The 21,127-nt window shown below is 36.3% G+C and overlaps 1 protein-coding gene across 1 annotated transcript in view; it reads left to right on the top strand.

Moving 5' to 3' along the window:
- RNF145 (ring finger protein 145) overlaps nucleotides 1-21,127 on the top strand; it is a 64,176-nt gene that overhangs the window by 28,904 nt on the left and 14,145 nt on the right. Inside the window, exons 4-7 of the mRNA XM_024768050.1 lie at nucleotides 5,290-5,381; nucleotides 13,028-13,263; nucleotides 15,732-15,907; nucleotides 19,286-19,426. Coding sequence (XP_024623818.1) covers nucleotides 5,290-5,381; nucleotides 13,028-13,263; nucleotides 15,732-15,907; nucleotides 19,286-19,426 — 645 coding nt within the window. The remainder of the gene's footprint in view (nucleotides 1-5,289; nucleotides 5,382-13,027; nucleotides 13,264-15,731; nucleotides 15,908-19,285; nucleotides 19,427-21,127) is intronic.

Below are 21,127 nucleotides of genomic sequence, written 5' to 3'. Positions count from 1 at the left end.
ATTGTTAGGTTTATGAACCAATGTATCAATTTTGTACATGTATGACTTAAGAGCCCATGGGTCTCAAATGATAAAAGTGTACTCTTTTTCATCCTTGTCTTGGGTGTGTAACTATGATTTCAAATGTAAAACTTTCCCAAGAGTTACTTATGTGTCAATACAGATAACTAGGTCTGCATTTTATGAAAGCTTGTGTAATTCAAAGCTATAGATGAGGGGTTGTCTCTTTTGGAACTGTTAGCATTTTGGGCTGTGTCATTCTTTGCTATGGAGCAGTTGTGTGCATTACAGGATGTTAACAACACCCTGTCTCTGCTAACAGATTGCAGAATACCCCTTCCCCACAATTGTGAAACCAGAAAGTACCACTAATTGCCAAACGTTGTCACCCGGGGAACAAGATTTTTTCATTTGAGAACTGTTGTTAGATAAAGGAATTGTAAAATGAATTTTATCATTATATACTCAACTCCTAATTTTGACAGGAATAAAATTGGTCCATTTCAGTGTCAGATATGTTCTCTTCTTTTGAACATTATCAGATCAAGGCACTAAATATTTAGTAGGTGGTCAGAAAGAAGCTGAAGAGAGAAAATAGGGTGACCGTGTGGCAGAGAAGATTTAAATGATGAAACTGGGTAGATGAACTGTTCAATTGCTAGTACAATGCTTAGGGTGTGGTAGGTACTCAAATCCCGGTGTTTGAACATCTCGGAATTCCCTAGTGGCCCAGTGGTTAGGACTCTGTACTTTCTGGTTGGGGAACTAAGATCCTGCATGCTGCACTGTGCGGCCAAAAAAAAAAAAAAATCTCATTATCTGGGATCTCTTAAATTGAGCAGTGCCTTTTTTTCGCACATATTGCGAAAGATAACTTGGAGGGCTCACCACTTTGTTCTGTGTACAAATAGATTAGGTTTCTTTGGAATTAATATTGTTTGAAAGCTTTAAGTGGCCAGAATGTAACAGATTGTTCCTAGGTTGTTCAGTGATGCAGCCAGGTTGCTTGAGAGACTTAGAAATAAAGGTCTTTAATCAGCTGATGAATTGATAAACTCCTAGGTTTTGTTGTTATTTATCTTTTTATAACTTGTATACTTCTCTTTATAGCAAGAGTTTTTCCTATTGTAAGCTATCCTTGGGGCTCTTTTTATACATCTTACACATTCCTTATGCCCCCAAATAGTTGCAACCAGGAAAGTAGTCTACCACAAGGGGTGTAGAGAAGTGGATTTTCAAAGTGTTCAGTTTACTGGTGCTCAGCGTTAATTGTTAGCATTGCACAGATTGCACAAGTGAAAAAAGAGGTTTAAGAAGGGGAAGGTTTTATTCAGTTACAAGCAGAATGCAGGAATTCTTGTTTCTGACTAACTTAATGCATTCTACTCTTTAAATCTAAATTTAAAAATTCTGATACTGCTTTTGAACATCTCATCTGATTCAGTCTTAAAATAGGTATAAAATTCTGTTAAAAATAGAATTTCATGGCTCTTGCCTCAGAGTAAATTTTGGCCTAAAATGACTCATGGAATTTTGGATAATTCTTTCTCTGGATCCTTCTTATTTAGGCTTACTGTCTTGTTTTTTACTGTTGTAAGTGACCCACTCCGTTGAAACTGAGTAACCAAGAGTTTTCATTGCCAGCATGAGATTCCCTGAAGTTGTACATCACTTAGATATAGAGATCTTTGTTAATGTTGCCAGTTTTTTTTTTTTTTTCACCAGTTTTTCTGTATAGTTTGGGAGGCAGTGCTCAGATTCTTCTCTCAGAAGAGATAGGTAAGTAGTGGCTGCTTGGCAAGACTAGTAGTTTAGCCTCCACCAAAGCCACTGCCCTGGCTCTGGCAAGCCAAGCTCGGCCAACCCAAAGGGGCTGCAGGCCTTCTGGGTCTGGCTGTCTTTACTGAGGTGGGGCCTATTGGTGAGTCAGCCAAACAGAGAAATTCTGAAGACTGTCTTGAGAGATAGGAGTTGAGCAAAGGGGAGAGGGTCTGAGGTGCCTAGGAAAGATGTTAATTTCTTTGGTAGGGTGATTGATGCAATGACAGGTCGGGCAGTCCTGGGAGAGGCTGCAGCATTGAGAGAGAGCTGTTCATAGGGTCTTAAAAGAGGGCAAAGTGGGAGAGCTAGTGGGCGGAAACTGCTTAAACTCAGGGTGTTGTCATTGTGGCCTAAAGGTTGGTGATTATTCTGGAATGTAGTCATCCCTTAGTGTTCTGTAATCTCAACAAATCACAGAGCAATGAAACACGAAAGAGAAAAAGAACTAAAAAGAAAATCATAAAAAGAATTAGAAGGTTAAGAGGAAACTTTAAAAACAACAACAAGAAAACCACCAAAGAAACATAGGGTTGGATAAAAGAAAAGGAAATAGTTGCATTAAACCCTTTAAAATAACCCTATGAAATAGAATGAGAGGTAAAATAAAAAGGCAGAAAAAACTAGCTAAATGGAAAAATATGAATCTAGAAGTGAAGATAATAGAAGATAATTTTTAAATAAAGTTGTGAATATAAAAATAAAAATTTAAAAGACCATTACAGCATTCTATATTTTTTTCTTACAGCATTTGTCACAATTGTAATTTAATAATGGTTAGCATGAGTATTTGTTTAATGTATGTCTCCTCTCCTGGTTTGTAAGCTTCATCCTAACAGAAACTGTGTCTTTCTTGTCTACCACAGTATTTTCAGGGCCTAGCAGTGTGCTAGCAACATAGGTATACAGCAGATTCTTTTTGAGTTAGAATAAAAAAGTATAGAAAATATTAATTTTCCTTAGAAGTTTTGTTATGTGAAATTAGAATTTAAGGTAAGGGGCTAAAGAAAAACAAAGAGGCTTTTAAAAAGAGGGTAAACTAAAGTAGGCTAGGAAATAATACAAAACAGTTAGCAAATGTCTCAGCAATAAGAAATTCTTGATAATGTTGAGTTTCCTGAGTTTCTTATGAAACATCAGTAATATGATGACAAAAGCAAACATGTGAGAGAAAATAAGACAGGGAACTCAACTCTGTCATCTCCTCCCCTTGCCCCTCTGTGTGAGAGAACTCCTGGGACTGAGGTCCTTTTGGTCCATCTTTTGGCTTTTCCCCTTGGAGGTAGTGCTCTTGTAGGCCCCCCTTTTTTACTGAGGTGAAATTCACATAACAAAATTAACCTTTTAGAGCGAACAGTTCATATAGTACGTTCATAATGTTGTATAACCGTCACCATTATCTAATTCCATTTTCATCACCCCAGAATGAAACCTGCTACCCTTAAATAGTTGTTTCCATTCCCCCTCCCCCCATCCCCTGGCAAACACCAACCTGCCATTTGTCTTTATGGGCTGTCCCTGGCCTCTTTTTATTTTTTAATTTAAAATTTTTTAAGTCTTTATTGGAGTTGTTACAATATTGCTTCTGTTTTATGTTTTGGTCCTTCAGCCGCTAGGAAGGTGGGATCTTAGCTCTCTGACCCAGGATCAGACCTGCATCCCCTGCATTGGAAGGCGAAGTCTTAACCACTGGAACGCCAGGGAAGTCCCACGTGGCCTCTCTTTAAACTGGATCTATTTGAGAGGGATGTGCTATGGCCAAAAAGAAATTATTTGGCTTTAAAGGCCTAGGTAGTACTGGGACTCAGAGCTACATCTCTTTTAAATATAAATTTATTTCTTTAATAGCATTTTCAAAGACTTCGTAAACATACATGGTAGTTATGTGTCTATTTTAAACTTCATAATTCTCTTAATTCTTTAGCTTTCTGTCTTAAAGCTATATAAAATATAATAATTAACATTGACGGTTACCTATACTACTCTAGTAACCAGATATTTATATATAATTTGCACGTGTAGCGTTTGTGTCTCTCTACATTAAAACAGGATTTCAACCACTGACCTTCTGGAGTGGGTAATTTTTTGCTGTGGGGGCTGTTCTGTGCACTGTAGAATGTTTTAGCAACATCTTGGCTTAGGTGCCAGTAGCACCCCTCCACCCTTCCAAGCTGTGACAACTAAAAATGTCTCCAGACATTGCAGACTATCCCTTCAGGGGCAAAATCACCCCTGGTTGACAGCCACTGCATTAGAATCATTCCCCTTGAGAATTTGGCTTTCTCTTTACTAGAAGGAGACTTTATTTGTTACAAATAATCCTCCTAGAGTTATAGAGGAGAATTGCAAAATCACCCAAGAAGCTTAGTCATTCATTGGTTTTTATAATTGTTCCCAAAACTGCTTTAAATTTTTATTTTAGTTTTTAATGTTGATTTTTGGCAATACTCTCCTTGCTGATTTTGTAAAGGTCATTTCTTGTTCGGCTATGTTATGCTAAAGGAATTCAACTTGATTGCCTAATAGGAAGTAATTTCATGGAAAAAGTAAATACAGCCATCTGAGTTTTTCAGAAATACTTGAAACATTAAAACTGTTAAAGTACAATGAATAAAGCATTCAGCAATTGAAGAAAGGGAGAATTTTTTTAACACAAACTTTCCTACTTTGATGTCAGAAGAACTTAAGACAATCATGTTCTACTATTTCCACTGAACTTATTGATAATAAAGTAAATTCTCCCTTTTTGTGCTTCCTGCCTCTGCCCTAAAAGTTCTGTTTTCTCAGAGTGTAAAGGCTCTTTGGCCAATACTTAAATCTTGTTATTTCTCAGTGATCAATGTTAAATGAATTAAGTTTTAAAAGGAATATTTGATTTGATTTATCTCAAAATAAGTTTGTAGCCTACAAAATATTATACTTCTAATTATAGATTCCCTGTAGACTTGAAAGTGACAGTTTTTAAGGATTGTCCTGCTACAAGCTAGTTTGCTAGCTAGTTTGTGATTTTACCGGTAACTAATTAAGTATAACTTGGGACAAAACTTTGGGGAAAAGAAGATGAGAGGGATGATGGAAGCTAGTCAAAAGAGGGGAAATTCAATGTAATAGTATTAGGTGTTATCAGTTAAGTAGTAGGGTTGAGAGATGGCATCTCAACTGGCTTTTTCCTGGGCATAAATTATTTAATAAGGTCGTGGGAAGAAAGAAAATCCCACAAAGTGGAGCTTTGGCTGCTTCTCTGCATAGTAAAATTCAGTTTCAGTAAATTCTGTTTCCAGTGCATGGACGAAGGAGATGAAGGCGATCCCTCTATAATTTTTTGTACCTAAAGTTTTCCTTAGTATAGATGTGGATAGAGGTGTTATTAACATAATATGCTTTTTATAAGAATGCTGTGCTATAGCAGCTTCTATCTCCCATCTGTGCTTGGAATGTATCTAATACATTCTTATCATTTTACTTATTTAGGGACTACGTTAGGAGTGAACTGGAGTCCGCCTATGAAGGACCAATGTATTTAGAACCTCTCTCCATGAATCGGTTTACCACAGCCTTAATAGGTAAGTATTATAAAAGAATTAAAAGTGTACATAGGAACCAACCAATCTTAATTACTATTTTCTAAAATTGGTTCATACTTAATACAAAAAATTGGAAAACTCAAAGTTATTCATTGATGACTTTCAAAACATAGCCATTGTTAAATGTTAGTCTTTTTCTTTCATACATAGGTGTTTCTTATTTTACATGTTTATGATCACATATAGCCTATAGTTGCTTGTGTTTTTTTTTTAGGGTAATGTAAGTATTTGGGAAGATTAATTTTAAAATAAAGCTAATAATTACTTTGTAAGATTAAAATGAAATATGTAATGTCTTAATATTGTTTACTGTTGTTGAAAGCCATTATCCTATAGTCAAAAATAAAGTGCCAGAAACATCAAGAACTTGAGACATGATTGAAATATTCGAATGCTTAAAACAGAAGTGTTGGCTAGGACCCCAAAACAATATAGATACAGTCCAAAGTGAAATACTAGACCCTACCATGCCGAAGTTGCAAAAAAGAAAGTGAGAGAAAACCTCTCACTGTTGTGGCCTCTCCCGTTGCGGAGCACAGGCTCCGGACGTGCAGGCTCAGTGGCCATGGCTCACGGGCCCAGCCGCTCCGCGGCATGTGGGATCTTCCCGGACCGGGGCACGAACCCGTGTCCCCTGCATCGGCAGGTGGACTCTCAACCACTGCACCACCAGGGAAGCCCATAGTATGTAATTCTTAAATTCACCCATGTAGAGGGTGTTAAGAGGTTGAATGTTGGGATTGGAAGGAGGATTTCTTTAGGGAGCTGTTTTCTCTAAAATACCTGCCGGGCCCTTCTCATTTAGAGAATTTAGTGGTAGACCATTTGGAGACACATATTTTTTTGTGGCTTAGGGGGGATACTACAGACTGGTGTCCAACCTAGGCCTGCAATATCTCAAGCTACGCCATCCAAAACAAGCCACATGTGGCTTGTGAGCCCTTGAAATGTGACTAGTCCAAATTAAAATATACTGTAGTGTAAAACACATCCAATTTCTCAAATGTAGTACAAAAACGATGTAGACTGTCTTGTTAATTTTTTAATATAGATTGAATGTCTATGTGATAATATTTGGGAAATATTAGGTTAAATAAAATATATTATTAATTAATTTTACTTTTTTTTACCTTTATAAAATGATGCTACCAGAATATTATATAATTCTAGTCTGATATAAAGGCCAGCACTGGGCTGGCTGGCTGGCTGTTGAGTTTCTGACTGTGGAGTGAAAATGTCTTGAGAGGTTCTCCTGTATCATCTAATCTGTGTAGGCAAAGGATGTTAGTTTACTGTGTACTAGATGAGGGCCCCAAGAGTCAATGGAATTTTCTTAGGTCCTCCCAAGAGGGCCCTTATAAAGGATGAGAAGACTCCAACAGGGATTGAACTTAAGGAGCTGAGGAAAGAACCAAAAACAGCCAGAGGGGAGGGTACATAACAAGCATCAAGGGTACTGCAGATGAGAGATCCACAGTGATGGGAACAATCAGAAGAATCCTTAAAAGTGCCCAGGAGAAAGGAGATCCATTTTAAATAACGCCAACTGCAGGGAGCACCAATACCATACCATTGTAAGAACATAGTTCAGTAAGAATTTTCTACTTCCCTCCCTCTCCTTCCCTGCCTGCTTCAGTCGTGAGTAAGTCAGGAAAAGAGTGAGATTGTGCTGGCAGAGAAAGAGGAAGAAGATTGCCTTAACCTCTCTACTGGCTCTCACAATTGCAGGTTTTGTTATGCCGTAGGAGGCCTCAGCTGGAATAAAGGAAAACCCTCAACTTTAAATCAGTTTCAAAGTTTTGTTTGTTATTAGATTGAGATTAGATTAGATTAGATTAGATTGTATAACCTGTGCTAGATAGAAAAGGTATGGGACTAGCCTTAGGGGCAGGAGAACACTCAGTTCACAGAGTGGCTTTTAAGACAGTAGGACACAAAAGTAATGTTGCTTTATGGCTATATCCCATGAATTGGTATATTCAATAGTGGTGACATCCAAGTATGAAAATATTTGCTAGGTTAGAAAACTCATGAAGTGTTCTCTTTTATTCTATAATGGACACAATTTAGTATAAATCTGTATATTTCCTTAAATTTTTCCTATCAGTGGTTATGATAGTGTGTTTACTCAACTAAGATTCAATTAATTGGAAATAAAACAAAATCCGTAAACTATTAAGTAGCAATTTTCTTTAGACTTTGATTTTAAAGTAACTTTCTACTCCTTTTCTTCCATTTCACTAATGAACTTTTAATGAAAAATTAAGTAATTTGAATATGCCATCATTTCTTAGGATTACAGACTTCTTGGAGATAGTTCTTACAGTGGAATTCTGAAATCCAGAGAGTACATTGTGATTTTGATTTATTCAGAATTGTCAGTTGGAATAGGCATGTCAAGTTAAACAACTTCCTTTTCTTCTGGAGCTATAGGAAAGATTTCCACTAACAGTATGACTCCTTCCTTCTTTCACCTAAATAAGAGGAGTAGTCTTCTCTTAAAGAGAATCACAGCATATGAGTCATAGTCTTCTGTGAAAGAAGATAAATGAAGCCTGTAACCCCAGAGCTGAACACGGAATGTGCTGTCCTAGACTTATGGGAATTTTCAGAGCTTAAAGGAAGTTTACAGCATGCTGAACAAGGAAATTTTTTTTTTTTAAGAAGAAAAAAGAGAATTTTATTTGAGCCAAACTGACGATTATAACACAGGCAGCAGATTCTCAGAAAGCTCTGAGAACTTGAAAAAGGAAATTTAAATATCATAGCTATGAGTACAGTGAAAGTAAGACATACCAGAATGAAAATTCCTAATCATTCCTAATATTAAAGCATTTCCTCTGAGTATTTTATTTCTTTCAGAGTTTTAGCTAATTTTTTAATCAAAGAAATATACTTACTTTTAAAAGTCAAGAAATACCACCGTTTTATGATGAAAATCGGTTTTCTCCTGTACCACTCCTCTCTACTCTCAGGTATCATTCCGCAGAGGCCTTTCTCCTTTCAACTCACCTAACTTTTCCCTGCTGTTTTCTCTTTTGTCCCTTTCTGGAAATTCTCTTAATTGGTAAGGTTCCTCCCACATTGAGCCCCTAATTTTCTTACTGTTCCATTTTCCTTTTTCTCTCTCTCTGTCTCTCTCTTTGTCTTACTTTCTGAGATTTCCCAACTTTATCTTACAACCCTTTTGTTGTTATATATTTTAATATCCTGGAGTTTGTTTTCTTTTTTATTGTGACAGTCTTTTAAATTTCTTAGATATATTATTTACTTTGAAGCTTGCTTTTTTTTTTTTTTTCATGGTACGCGGGCCTCTCACTGCTGTGGCCTCTCCCATTGCGGAGCACAGGTTCCAGATGCGCAGGCTCAGTGACCGTGGCTCACGGGCCCAGCCGCTCCGCAGCATATGGGATCCTCCCGGACCGGGGCACGAACCCATGTCCCCTGCATCGGCAGGCGGACTCTCAGCCACTGCGCCACCAGGGAAGCCCCTGAAGCTTTCTTTTGTTCCTTGCGTTTTCTCCATTTGTTTTAGTCTTCGCCTTACCTGGGACAGCAGTATTTCTTAAGCCTGGATTAGAATCACCGGGTTATATTACATAAAAAATTATAAATACTGATGCCTAGACCCCATATGAGGCTGATAAACTGTAAGTTTTACTTAAATATCCTTGTGTGATCATTTGTATTAAAGTGAGTTATTAAGTTGTCGATTGGAATCTCTTTAAGGCTTACCAACAGGTATGTTTCACATTTGGTGTCAAGTGCGACTGGCTGTTTTTGGGGGGACCCCTAAGTGTGTGTATTTGTAGGTCTTTTCACTTGGACTTGGGTCAGTTTCCCCAAAGAAGAATCTTTCTGTCTCCTGTAGGGGAGGCTAGTGTCAGTGACAAGAGCTGGGTGGCAATAAACATGGCAGCAGTGTTTGGAGATCTAGAGTGATCTCATCTTTCTGGGTGCAGACTTTTATTTTAATCTCCGTTTTTCATTTGGGCACTGCACCTCACCTCTGCCCTGAGCTGTGCACGGTGCCCAGGAGCCTATTTCAGCCTTTCCGGAGAGCAAAATTCAGTCGTCTTCTCAGGGTGGGGAAAGAGTAGTGGCCTGATAGTTGTTTTCTAGCCCCTAAGATTTTGTTGACTTATCTTACTAGGTGGCCTCTTCTCAGTTTTCTTTTTCTATTTCTTTCTTTCTTTTTTTTTTTTTTTCTGAGGGTAGAAAGTGAGATTTATTGAGTACACTGCAGGGGAGACCAAGAGGGGGTCTGCACTGGGGGAGAGAAACTGGGCTTCTTTTATGGTCCCCTCTGGTCACCCTTGGATTAATGTTCCACCTGTTTGGTGGTTAGGGCTGGCTGTGTCATAGCTCTATCTGCCTGGAATGCCAACTGCTTGTGACTACTGATAATTTCCCGTTGTGGGGAGAGTGCATTTGTCTCATCTTAAAAGGACCGCCCCAGCCTAAGATGGCTGTTCTTTTGTTAAGCTCTACATTTCCCCCCTGTCAGATCAGCAGAGTCAAATCATTGACATCTGGGCAACGACATCATCTTGGGCTACTTCCTGCTGAGAAAGGGCGACGTTGGGTCCCAGTTGGCTTTGCTGGTCGGCTGTGGGGCTGTGGGATTCTGTGTGAATAGAAATTTTGGGAGGCCTGTTTGAGAGTAGTCAACTGTATTGATTCTAGAGGTTGGAATCCTTGTCTTGTCACCATTTGTAGCTTGATGGAATGAAGTTGGTTTTGTAGCAACTTGTTTGAAGTACTCGGTGACGTTGGTGGATCAGGATGGAAAGAGAAAAGAGGATCTCACAGTGTGCCTGGATTTGCCCCAGACGAGCTGCCGCTGCCGAATGCACCAGGTGTTAGAAGTGAGGAGTCCCAAAGCTAGGCCCAAAGGACACTACCACCCCATCAGGCAGGGACAGTCAGTCGATGTGGGACTGGGCTTTAGGTCCGCCAGAGAGTCAGGATGTGCAGTCCCTGGTCTCCAGGGACCTTAGACCATCGGCAGTGTTGAAGAGGAGAAAAGACTTTCCAGAATGTAGCCCTTGGGGTGACAGTGAGTCGGAGCCCGTCTGGAGACCTTGGGTCCCGCTGAGCAATAACCCTGGCCAGGGACCTTCGATTGCCCCAAGTCATTAGGCTGATCACTACTATTGGAAGACTGATTAGAAAAGGCAGAGAGAGGCATTCCCTGTATGGGCCACCAAAATGCTGTGGAGTGTGGTGATGGGGCTGGCAATGTGGGTGGTAAAAGAATTTATTGAGCCAGAAGTGAGGGTAGATAAGCGAGATCTATTGAGTACACTACAGGGGAGCAGAGGGTGAGAGCAAGCTGGGGGGGTGGGGGGATCTGCCTCAGTTTTCTTTATTATTAGGTATTTTTCTCTTTCTTAATGCCTTTGTGAATGTTATTCATGTGATTTGAATATATCAGTTCTTTAAAGGCTAAAATTAGTACTTTGTGGGAAAAAATACCACATATGTTACATACAGTGTAGTAGATTGTTAATAAATTTTCAGCTTTGTATAAAAATAGTTGCAGTTTTTGAATTCTTCTAACAATAATATGGATAGAACACAAATTAAAATCTAAAAATATTGTTTTGCTTTTCATTGGCAAGAAGGAAGAGAATTTGACTGATTCTTAAATTAATTTGGAAGATGACATGTTCAAGAATTTCTAAGAAATTCTGAGAGGAGCAATAAGAGGAGACTTGTCCAGTCGGTGAAAAGGAATAGTGGGCACTGTCATCAGAGTAGAGCACTGAAAAAAATTAGCAAGTTCTGACACAGACACAAAATATACAGAAGATTCTGAAGTATACCAAAGTGGCATTTCAAATTAATGAGAAAAGAATTGGATGATTCCAATAGCTAGTTTTGAGACAACTGACTACACATCTGGAAAAACAAACATAGGTTTTTACTTTTTACCTTATTCTAAAATAATTTCCATATATATTAATATTTAAATTAAAGAAAATATAGGTGATTACATGTATAATCTTGAGTAGGGGGAGCCATATAATTAACCATGGCACCAGAAGTAGAAACAATTAAGGAAAAGATTGATAGGTTTGACTCTTTATAATACAAACTTCTATACTATGAGAGAAAAAAGTTATTAAAATACTCAAATGACAGATTGGGAAAATAGAATCATATGATAAAGGAGGTTAATATCTTGATCAAACAACAGAAGGCTACATATCCTAGTAAAAGAATAGACAAAGAATGTGAACAAACGTTTTGCCAAATAATTGCAAATGCGTTTACATGTCGATTGGCCAAAAAGTTCGTTCGAGTTTTTCTGTAAGGTTACGGAAAAACCTGAACGAACTTTTTGGCCAGCCCATTACTTATTGGTAATGTTCAGTGCTACTGGTAAACGACAAAATACAAATTTAACAAAAACTTAGAAAATATTCCTTGCCCTTCCCTTTCTTAAATTATTTTCACTGTTGACAGGTAGGTGAGAAAATGGACACCCCTGTACACTGTGTGTTTTGTGTCTGTAGGGCAATTGACAGTATGTGTTAAAAGCCTTAAAAAATGTTTCTTCTGACTCAGTAATCCCACTTATAGGAATTTAGGCTAAGAAAATATTAGGAAATGTGCTCCAAGTAGTTTATACAATGATGTCATAAATGTACAGGCTTATTCATAACAAATCATTTTATAATTATGAAATATTTGAAAATAGCCAAATGCTAATATTATCATGTGCATTTAGTTTTTTAACTAAAAAAACAACAAAAGCCTTTATTTATTTGAGAGATATATGCATAATATGTATTAAATGAAAAAAGCTGATTGTGTGTATGCTATAATCTCCTTTATATAAAACATTTGTGTATATTCACCTGCATAGAATAAATCTGAAAAGGTAACAATATGAATAACTTTGAGCACTGCCTAGGTTTCAGATAAAATGCTAAGGCTTTACGTGCAATACTTTATTTAATGAACACGACATTAACAGTGCTACCTTTGGGTGACAGGATTGTAGGAGATTGAGGCTTCTTTTTCCTTTTTACTTCTCTGTATTTCCTAACTTTTCTATAATCATGCATAATCCTCTGTGAGAAGAATTTGTTGTTTAAACTTTTCAGTTTTAACTTCTCATTATTGAGTCGTTTGGGAAGGCTTGCATGGTCCTGTAGAAGCAATTAAAGATTGAAAACCTCAGAATAAATCTTGTCACAGCATGATCTTGGACAAGTAACTGTATCTCTTGGATTTTATACTTTCACCTCTAGAGGAGAACAGTTAAATATTGAGGACCTTAGTAAAAGGAGCTAAATATATTTAGTTGTAACTGAATTCTTTTTTGAATGAGACATTTTAAAAAGTTGCCATATTATATATGCCATCTGGAATGTGATGAAGACCAGTGGATATTTGTGCTGCTTCTTTTAAGTCAGTCCTAGGGAATGGGTGCTCAAAATTCACAGAACATGTAATTTTGGTCAGATGAAATTAAAATTTGATTTAAAATATTATCTAAGAAATCCTAACTAAACTCCTTCAAAAGCTGTGTCATCATCCTTTTCAACAGTGTTTTGTTTTTATTTTGTGGATACCAAATCTCGAAATTAAATATGTTCTCCCCCCCATTTTAGGTCAGTTGGTGGTGTGTACTTTATGCTCCTGTGTCATGAAAACGAAGCAGATTTGGCTCTTTTCAGCTCACATGCTTCCTCTCCTAGCACGCCTCTGCCTTGTTCCTCTGGAGACAATTGTTATCATCAACAAATTTGCTATGATTTTTACTGGATTGGAAGTTCTTTATTTTCTTGGGTCTAACCTTCTAGTACCTTATAACCTTGCCAAGTCTGCATACAGAGAGTTGGTTCAGGTAAGACTGTGTAGATAAAATTCTACATAAATATTAAGTATATTAAAGATTTAGTTCACTTTTATTTCACAGTCATGGTCATGGTAACATTATGTTTGACAGTTTCAAAATAGTAACTGTTTTCAACCTAATTAGGAGCACCCGAGATTCTTTATTAAGTTCTATTGAGAGGCAGTAAAGTGAAGTAAGTGCTTCTCCAGAAGCAGATGGTCTGGGTTCTCACTCTGATGCTGCTGTTTACCAGCTGTGTAACCTGGGGTTAGTCACTTAAGTTTGCTTATCCGTAAAATGGAGCTAATAATAACTGTTGTACTTAACGCATAGGGTAGCCGTGAGATTTGAATGAGTTCAGTGCCAGGTAGATGATATTCAGTGTTAACTACGATAACAAAGACAAGAATGATGTAGAATTGAATACCTAGAGGTCAAATCCTATTTTTTTCCTGATTATAGCCCTACTGTGAGTACAGTTTTTTCCTTACGTTTGTTTAATAGACTGAGAAGTTAAATAGTTCTGGGCTATGGTACGACAGATTTCATTTAGATGTGGTGCTTGGACTGATTTTGCCAACATAACGTGCTTCTGTCTCTCCTACTTTTATCAGCCTTTGCTCTCAAACAGATTATTTCCAGACACAAACAGTAGATATTGAGGAGATAAATAGTTCTATTTGATTTAATCAGTGAATTTCAGTATATAAAATAGGTCTTAAAACTGACATTGGTATAAAGAGAGTATTAAAATGGGCATTCTCTCCTAGCTCTTTACTGTGTGCGTGACCCTAAGGTACAGGAAGCTTTCAGATTGGTCAAACTGATACTACTAAATGAATCCTTTCCTTGTTGTTATTGTTGTGGCCCCAGGGGCAGATTTCCCAGAAAAATTTCCTAAGCTCTTGGCCTTACCCTGATTCTACTGATTTCTTCATCTTACATAATGATTAACTTGAGCAACTCTCTTGAAAGTAGATCTTCAGAAGAAGATGAAGTTATTTTCATACTCTCATTGAACAGTTTCTTCGTGGGGAAGCGTTGTTGTATGCAGAGTCAGAATGATGAATTTATGTATTTTTTATTTGAATTCAATCTTGTGGAACTACCCTGGTTTGTAAGAAGTGGTAGATATTCAGTAAATATTACTTGGATACTGTTTATTTAGTCACCATAAGGACAAAGCCTCCGTTTTTCAGTGTCATGTTTACCTTCTTGGTTGCCATAAGGTTCTTGTAGCACAAGATGTTGCAGTTGAAAATAAAGTATAGGTTACGAAATTCGTGACCTGGAAAGAATTGGATAGACAAGAAGTGGAAACTGTCAGGTATTTTAGTGGTCTTTTCCTTGAATGGAAAGAAGGAAAAGTACTCTACCTCTCAGTGATTAGTTTGCTGCTAATAGTAATTTTGCAGCTAACTGGACAATTTCCTTTTTCTTTCAATATTTTCTAGTTGGGAAAAAATAGGGGTTAATCATGACTCAGTTTTAGAAAAAATATTTGATTTACAGATGAAAAAATGTAAATTTAGAATAAGCTACAAGTCAGTGTATTTTCATTTAAGGTCTTTATAGTTTTTGAAACATTCTGGTGTCACACCGAGCATTCCGGCAAGACCAATTGGCTGCTTAGGTTAGAGTTTGTAACCTACTTGGCAGAACCTTGTGTTACCAGGGTCCGGTCCCTGGCTTAGTAACTCCAGAAACTTGGTTACAGCTGTACTCCTAGGCTGAATCAGATTATGCGAATTAATTCCTCCTAATCAGTCTCATAAGAAATTGTTTTATAAACTAGACAGCTAATTTATTGACTTATAGTAGTTTAATAAACTTTTTTTAGGTGTACCTTTTTCCCTGGTGTTAATACACTTGGCAAACCAAATCATTTGAGAAATGTTGCTTGATAAATACACAGTAGGAGCAAGGGGAATTGATTTGTCTGAGGGAAAAGACTTCCTGTCTTTGCTCCATAATAAACTTCTCCAATGATTATTCTGTCTTCCATCAAACTACTTCTCATCTGTGACCTTCCTGAATAAACTCTGGAAAATTCTTTTCTATTTCCCTTCCTCCTAGCCCCTCAAGCAGTATTGCATCGTTCATGCTAGTCCTGATCATTTTGATTAGACATGAGTAAGTTTACCAAGGCTCCTCACACTCCCTTGACGTAGTTGAACTCTGACTGTGACTTTATTTTGACATTATCCCTGAACTGCTAGGCAGTTTACTGTTGCCATTTGATGAATGTGTGTCAACGGTTAATAATAATGCAAAGTCAGAAAATTAACAAAGACATGCTAATTCCTACTTGTATGTATAGAGCTAACTTTGAAGGAATTTAGTTGAAATAATCTTGCAAGAAAAGAAAAGCTACTCAGTTTTTCTCTTTCAGTACTTTAGGTTAAACTCTTTTGTGTTTAAATGTGTTTATTGAAGTGATACAAGGTGTTTTCCTAAAGTCCTATTTTCTTACTCAGGTAGTGGAGGTATATGGCCTTCTAGCCTTGGGGATGTCCCTGTGGAATCAGCTGGTAGTCCCTGTACTGTTCATGGTTTTCTGGCTCGTCTTATTTGCTCTTCAGATTTACTCCTATTTCAGTACTCGAGATCAGCCTGCATCACGAGAGAGGCTTCTTTTCCTTTTCCTCACAAGGTAATTAATAAGAGTATATGATATTATATATAACCCTAGGAAGAGAAAACTTTGATCTAGGAATAGTAAGTTTTTCAAATTAACTTTTGTCAGTCTTTTTATAGTGCTTCATATTCAATTAAAATAGGATTTTCACTCAGTGGATGCCTAGGTCTGGCAATGTAGGGAGGTGCTAATATAATAATGGTGGTATATTTGGCTGCACTGTAGACCGTAGTACAGCAAATGATTTGTGGAAAGGTATGTAGCAAACTGTAAAAATGTTTTTTCAATTTCAAGTTAAACTACTGGAAAAGAAATATGTTACTAAAAATAACTATCACTTTAATTGAGTATTTAATATGTGCCAGCCACACTAATAAACACTTCTTCATACTTACTTTTATAGCAGCCCTGCAAGAAAGGTACCTTTATTATCATTAGCATTTCAGAGGTAAGGAAACTGTACCAAGAGTAACTTGCCCAGGTGCCAGTGCCCAGAGAAGGGGTGCTGACACTCAAACCCCATCTGAGTCCAAATCCTATGACTTACCTATACACTTTCACTATGCCCTGTTATTTTCAGTGTTTTGCTTCCGTATTAATATAGAGTCAAATAATGGTAAAATGAGTATATCATAGTATTTTACTATTTAACCTAAAGGAATTCTAAGACTTGGTTTCTAAAATAAATTATTAAAAAAAAATCTTAAGTCATTAGAGTCCTTTTTCCCCCTCATTATCTTTGTTGTGAGCTTATCTAGACATTTGTCACTGTTAAATTCCAAGTTTCCATCTCAATCCCTCAGAATCTAGCAGATGGGTCTACATCTTCATTCCCTGGCTCATTGTCACTTTAAAAGGCAAGAAAGAAAGTCTCCTCCTGGGAAGTGTAGGCGAGTACAACTTTAGAGTTTTAGTTAGTAGAGCTGTTGTTTCGCAGCCATCCAAGATGATGGAGTGTTGTGCACCAAGTGGTGTAGGGGAGGAGAAGTTTAAGACAGATTTACTCTCTTTAAGGAGCATGTTACTTGTTAAGATTGAAAACGTTGCAAAGTTAAACAGCAATAAAAATGTCATGGGGCGATGCCTATTTTGACAAGTAAGTAAAATAAACTTATTGGTACTGAGTCAGATTTTGTACTTTCTGAGACTTTTAATTAAAAAGTAGCTTTTATAAACATGCAATAAACTGATATCAAACACATTTTAATGGCCAATTCATTGTTTCACTGCTATTTGTTTTTATGTAAGTATCATGGAGATTTTATGCAGAGTTTTAAAATGGTCCAAAAAGTAACTGAATTTAAAGAGAAAGAGAGATATACAGTTCAGTGGTTAGGATAACCCTAAGTGTGGGACTGGGATTGGTCATGTTTTAAACCAGATTATTATCCATTGTGAAGCACAATCAAATGAAGCATAGTATAATGTAAGAGGCTTAACAAATCAGTAAGCTATGAATGAATTTGGACTTAACAAAGTAAGAAAATAATGCTGAGATTTTAGGTGAGGCTTAGATATCTTGCCAAAATAATTTTCTTCTTTATTCCTTTTCCATACATAGGATAGATTGCCCCTTCTCTATATAAGAATATTTTAATTTGGTGTTTTATAGAGAAGTTCCTGTGTGGTTCTTTCATTAATTTGTATCTCTGTAAGCATTGTTCTTTGTCCTTCTTGATGCACTTGTGTGTTAGGTTATGTGTGTATGTTGCTTTGCCAAAGAACAACTTACTTTCAAAAAGGAGGATCACAAGTTCACCAGGATACCCTGAGTAAAACAAACCAACAAAGCATGGCAAACAAACTGAAAAACAAAAAGAAGGGTTTTTTGCAGCCAGGAAATAGAAACTAAAATCAATAAAATGTCTCATCGAGGGGAGATGGGAAGAAAAGTTTTATAAATTTCCCAGCCTCTTTCACTTCCCTAAAGCTAGGTTGAAACCTTTTGTTTTCTTTAGTATGCTCTTGAAAAATAGCACCACACATTTTTTTAAAGTAAGAGAAAAAGAATGTGCTCCTCTTGAAAATGTAATTAAATCATACTGTTTGGGTAAAAAAGATTTCTTTAAAAATAGACACAAGAATAGAGAAATTGTTTGGACATTCAGTAAAACTTTCAGACTTTTCCAATGGGAATGAAGTAATATTTTTAGTGTTATTTTTAGCCATGATCCTCATATTTTTAAATTACTGGACAATTTGTTGAAACATGGTATATAATGATTTTTCTGAGAAAAATATCAAACATTTCAGAAATTAGACTTTTAAGAATGCCATAAAATTATTTATTCTTTAGCTGTCAACTACCATGATTGGTAGATATTTTGGCTCCTAATGGAAAACCAGACATTTTTTTCCTCATCATAATGCACAGTGGTCTACGTAAAATTAGATGTTTTCACATAAAAAGTAACTTAAAAACAGTTGTGTAAGAAGGATAGCCGTGTAGCAGAGGCATGGAGCTACATAGTAAAGGGCAGATACTGATTTGCCTGAATGAATTCCTCATCCATGCAAGACATTATTCACTGAAATTTCAAAACTTGATACCATGCTTTGAATGTTTTTTTATTAGTTGCTTTGTAAATGCTAAATCCAAATTATTCGTACATAATGTTACATATATTTGTAAAATACTTGTGAAATTATTCTCAAATGTGTTCAATAAAAGTATTGAATGTATTTCTATAAAATATGAAAGTATTTCCAAGGTTTAGTGCAAGTCCAGTTCTCCTTATTAAAAATTGCTATTAAAATTATTTTGAAATAGTCTTGGGCTATATTCTTGGACATGCTTTTGCAATCACCCAGAAAAAAACCTGCATTTACCTATGCCTAAATTAATTAAAATGTAAAGCACCAGTAGCATGGAAGACATTGTTGGAGTGAGAGGAGTCAGGGGCTGCAGAGTCTGCACAGGCCCTACCCCATAGCAGTTTGGTCAGAGAAGGAGTTTTGACAAGGAACCACATTAGCAGTACAGTCTGATCCATTTGAACAGCCAGAACCTTTCAGAAGAACAATGGGCAACTATACACATTTCTTTTGAATATTATCAGCATGTTAATTAGATTTTCTTAAGGTTTGAACAAGATTTAAGCCTTCAGAGTTTTACTACCTTTGAAGGAGATGATAGTTAATAAAAATAAAAAAGACTGTGTTTCAGATTTGGTGCTATGTGCTGAATATTTGCCAAAGAGAAAAATGAGGTTAGGATACTAATAAGAATGGATTTAAATTGTTAACAGAGTGGTTAGGTGATTTCATCTCAAATTTTGGGTGTTTTCATTGAGGATCAGATCAAGCTTGGTAGTTATTTAAAGGCCTAAGATGTTTCAATTCCAAATAAACAATTTTTATTGGACAATATTCCCCCCCCCCTTTTTTTTCTAGTATTGCTGAATGCTGCAGCACTCCTTACTCACTTTTGGGTTTGGTCTTCACGGTTTCTTTTGTTGCCTTGGGTGTTCTGACACTCTGCAAGTTTTACTTGCAGGGTTATCGAGCTTTCATGAATGATCCTGCCATGAATCGGTAAGTTCTTCACCCTGAATAGCTCTAGACATTTAAATCTTATGTAACTTGAAGAAGGAATGATGAATTTCTTTGTTGATGAATTTTAGAGGAAATGGAATTTTGAGGACTTTTTTTTTTGGAATGGTTGCAATATTTAGATTAAAATACTATGAAAAAATAACTAAATTTCTGTGTATAAAAGATGTATTTTTATTATATGTACATAACAATGTATATTAGACACTTTCCTTTCCTAGATTTATTTAAGAGATTTTTGGATAGCTTGCTTTTTCCCATTTGACCTTTGTGTTGCTCTGTTAAAATCAGATTTCTAAATTCGATACTTTCTTAAAGATTTTTTTTTATGTTTGAACATAATTTTGATACTGATTGAAGTTTCAAAGGATGCATTAATGAGGATGCAGAATAGTTATTCCAGTTGTTATTAAATCACTAAGATCAGGTATTAGGAAACTACTTCTAGAACTTGTCATGATTTCTGTTATCTGAATTAACATAGAGGTTTAATGGTTTCATTTATATAAGTTTATGTAACCTCTTCTTAAAGTATTTAAATTTTTATGGAATATTTCATGATTAGTAGATGCTGAGTACCTTGTAAATTGAGGGGAAATTTTAATTTGTTGTATATTAGTTTTTTAATGACAGAAAAGAAAAAACCTATGCTCTGTAATTTTCCTGCCAGTCCCAGCTAACACCTTTATAATGGAAAAAGGGAGTGGGGACAAGACAGAAAAATAATTCATGTTTAAGTTCACAGAATTCATACCATTCAGAAAGCACAAAATGGAAAATGACAACTTTCTTCCCCTACTTCCCATTTCCTCTCCCCAAAGGTAACAGCTGTAGATGGTAATTTAAAACATTTCTTATAAGGAAAAGTATATATAGTCTTTTCCACATACTATACACATTGTTCTGTACCTTATCTTGTCACTTAATATGGTTTAGATAGGTATTTTTGTTTTGTTTTTAATGTCAACACATACACCTCGTTCTTTTCGATGAATGCATAGTATTGCAAAAATAATGTATCTTTTTTTTTTGCTATTTAAAAATAATGCTGCTATGAGTGTCTTTGTTCATGTCTCTCTTTTTAAACCCTTAATTAGGAAAATTTTAAACCAGTAAAGCTGAGAAAATAGTAAAATGAACCCCTATGTATGTACCTGGCACCCATCTCCAGTAATATGGCCAGTGTTGTGTGTTGTGTGTCCCTGTCAATTCCACCTACCTTGTCCCATAACACCCCCTCCCTAGCTGCATTTGTTTGGAGCAAATCCCAGATATAATATTATTTTACCTCTAAATCTTTTAGGAAAAAACCATAACTACAATAGAGCATTCATTTCTGATAGAAGAATTCCTTGACATCAGATACCCAGTTGGTGTTCATATTTCCCTAATTATCTGTCTAAATTTTAAAAAACATTTTGTTTGCTCAACTCAGGATCCAAATAATGCCCATGTTGTAGTTGACTGGTATGCCTCTTAAGTCTCTTTCAATATTTAGTTCCCTGCTATCTCTTTATTTTTTCCCTTTAATGTTATTTGTTGAAGACATCGGATTGTTTGTCCTACTTAGTTTTTCAGTCTGGATTTTACTGATTGTATCCCCATGATGTCACATAATATGTTCCATTGTTCACTTTATCTCTCAAATCTATGTGTGTGTGTGTGTGTGTATGTGTATATATA

The sequence above is a fragment of the Neophocaena asiaeorientalis genome, unplaced genomic scaffold, assembly GCF_003031525.2.
Source record: "Neophocaena asiaeorientalis asiaeorientalis breed wild unplaced genomic scaffold, Neophocaena_asiaeorientalis_V1.1 scaffold1091, whole genome shotgun sequence".
NCBI classification, from domain to species: domain Eukaryota; kingdom Metazoa; phylum Chordata; class Mammalia; order Artiodactyla; family Phocoenidae; genus Neophocaena; species Neophocaena asiaeorientalis.
The sequence above is the reverse complement of the archived record's forward strand: the minus strand, read 5'-3'. Positions and strand labels throughout refer to the sequence as shown.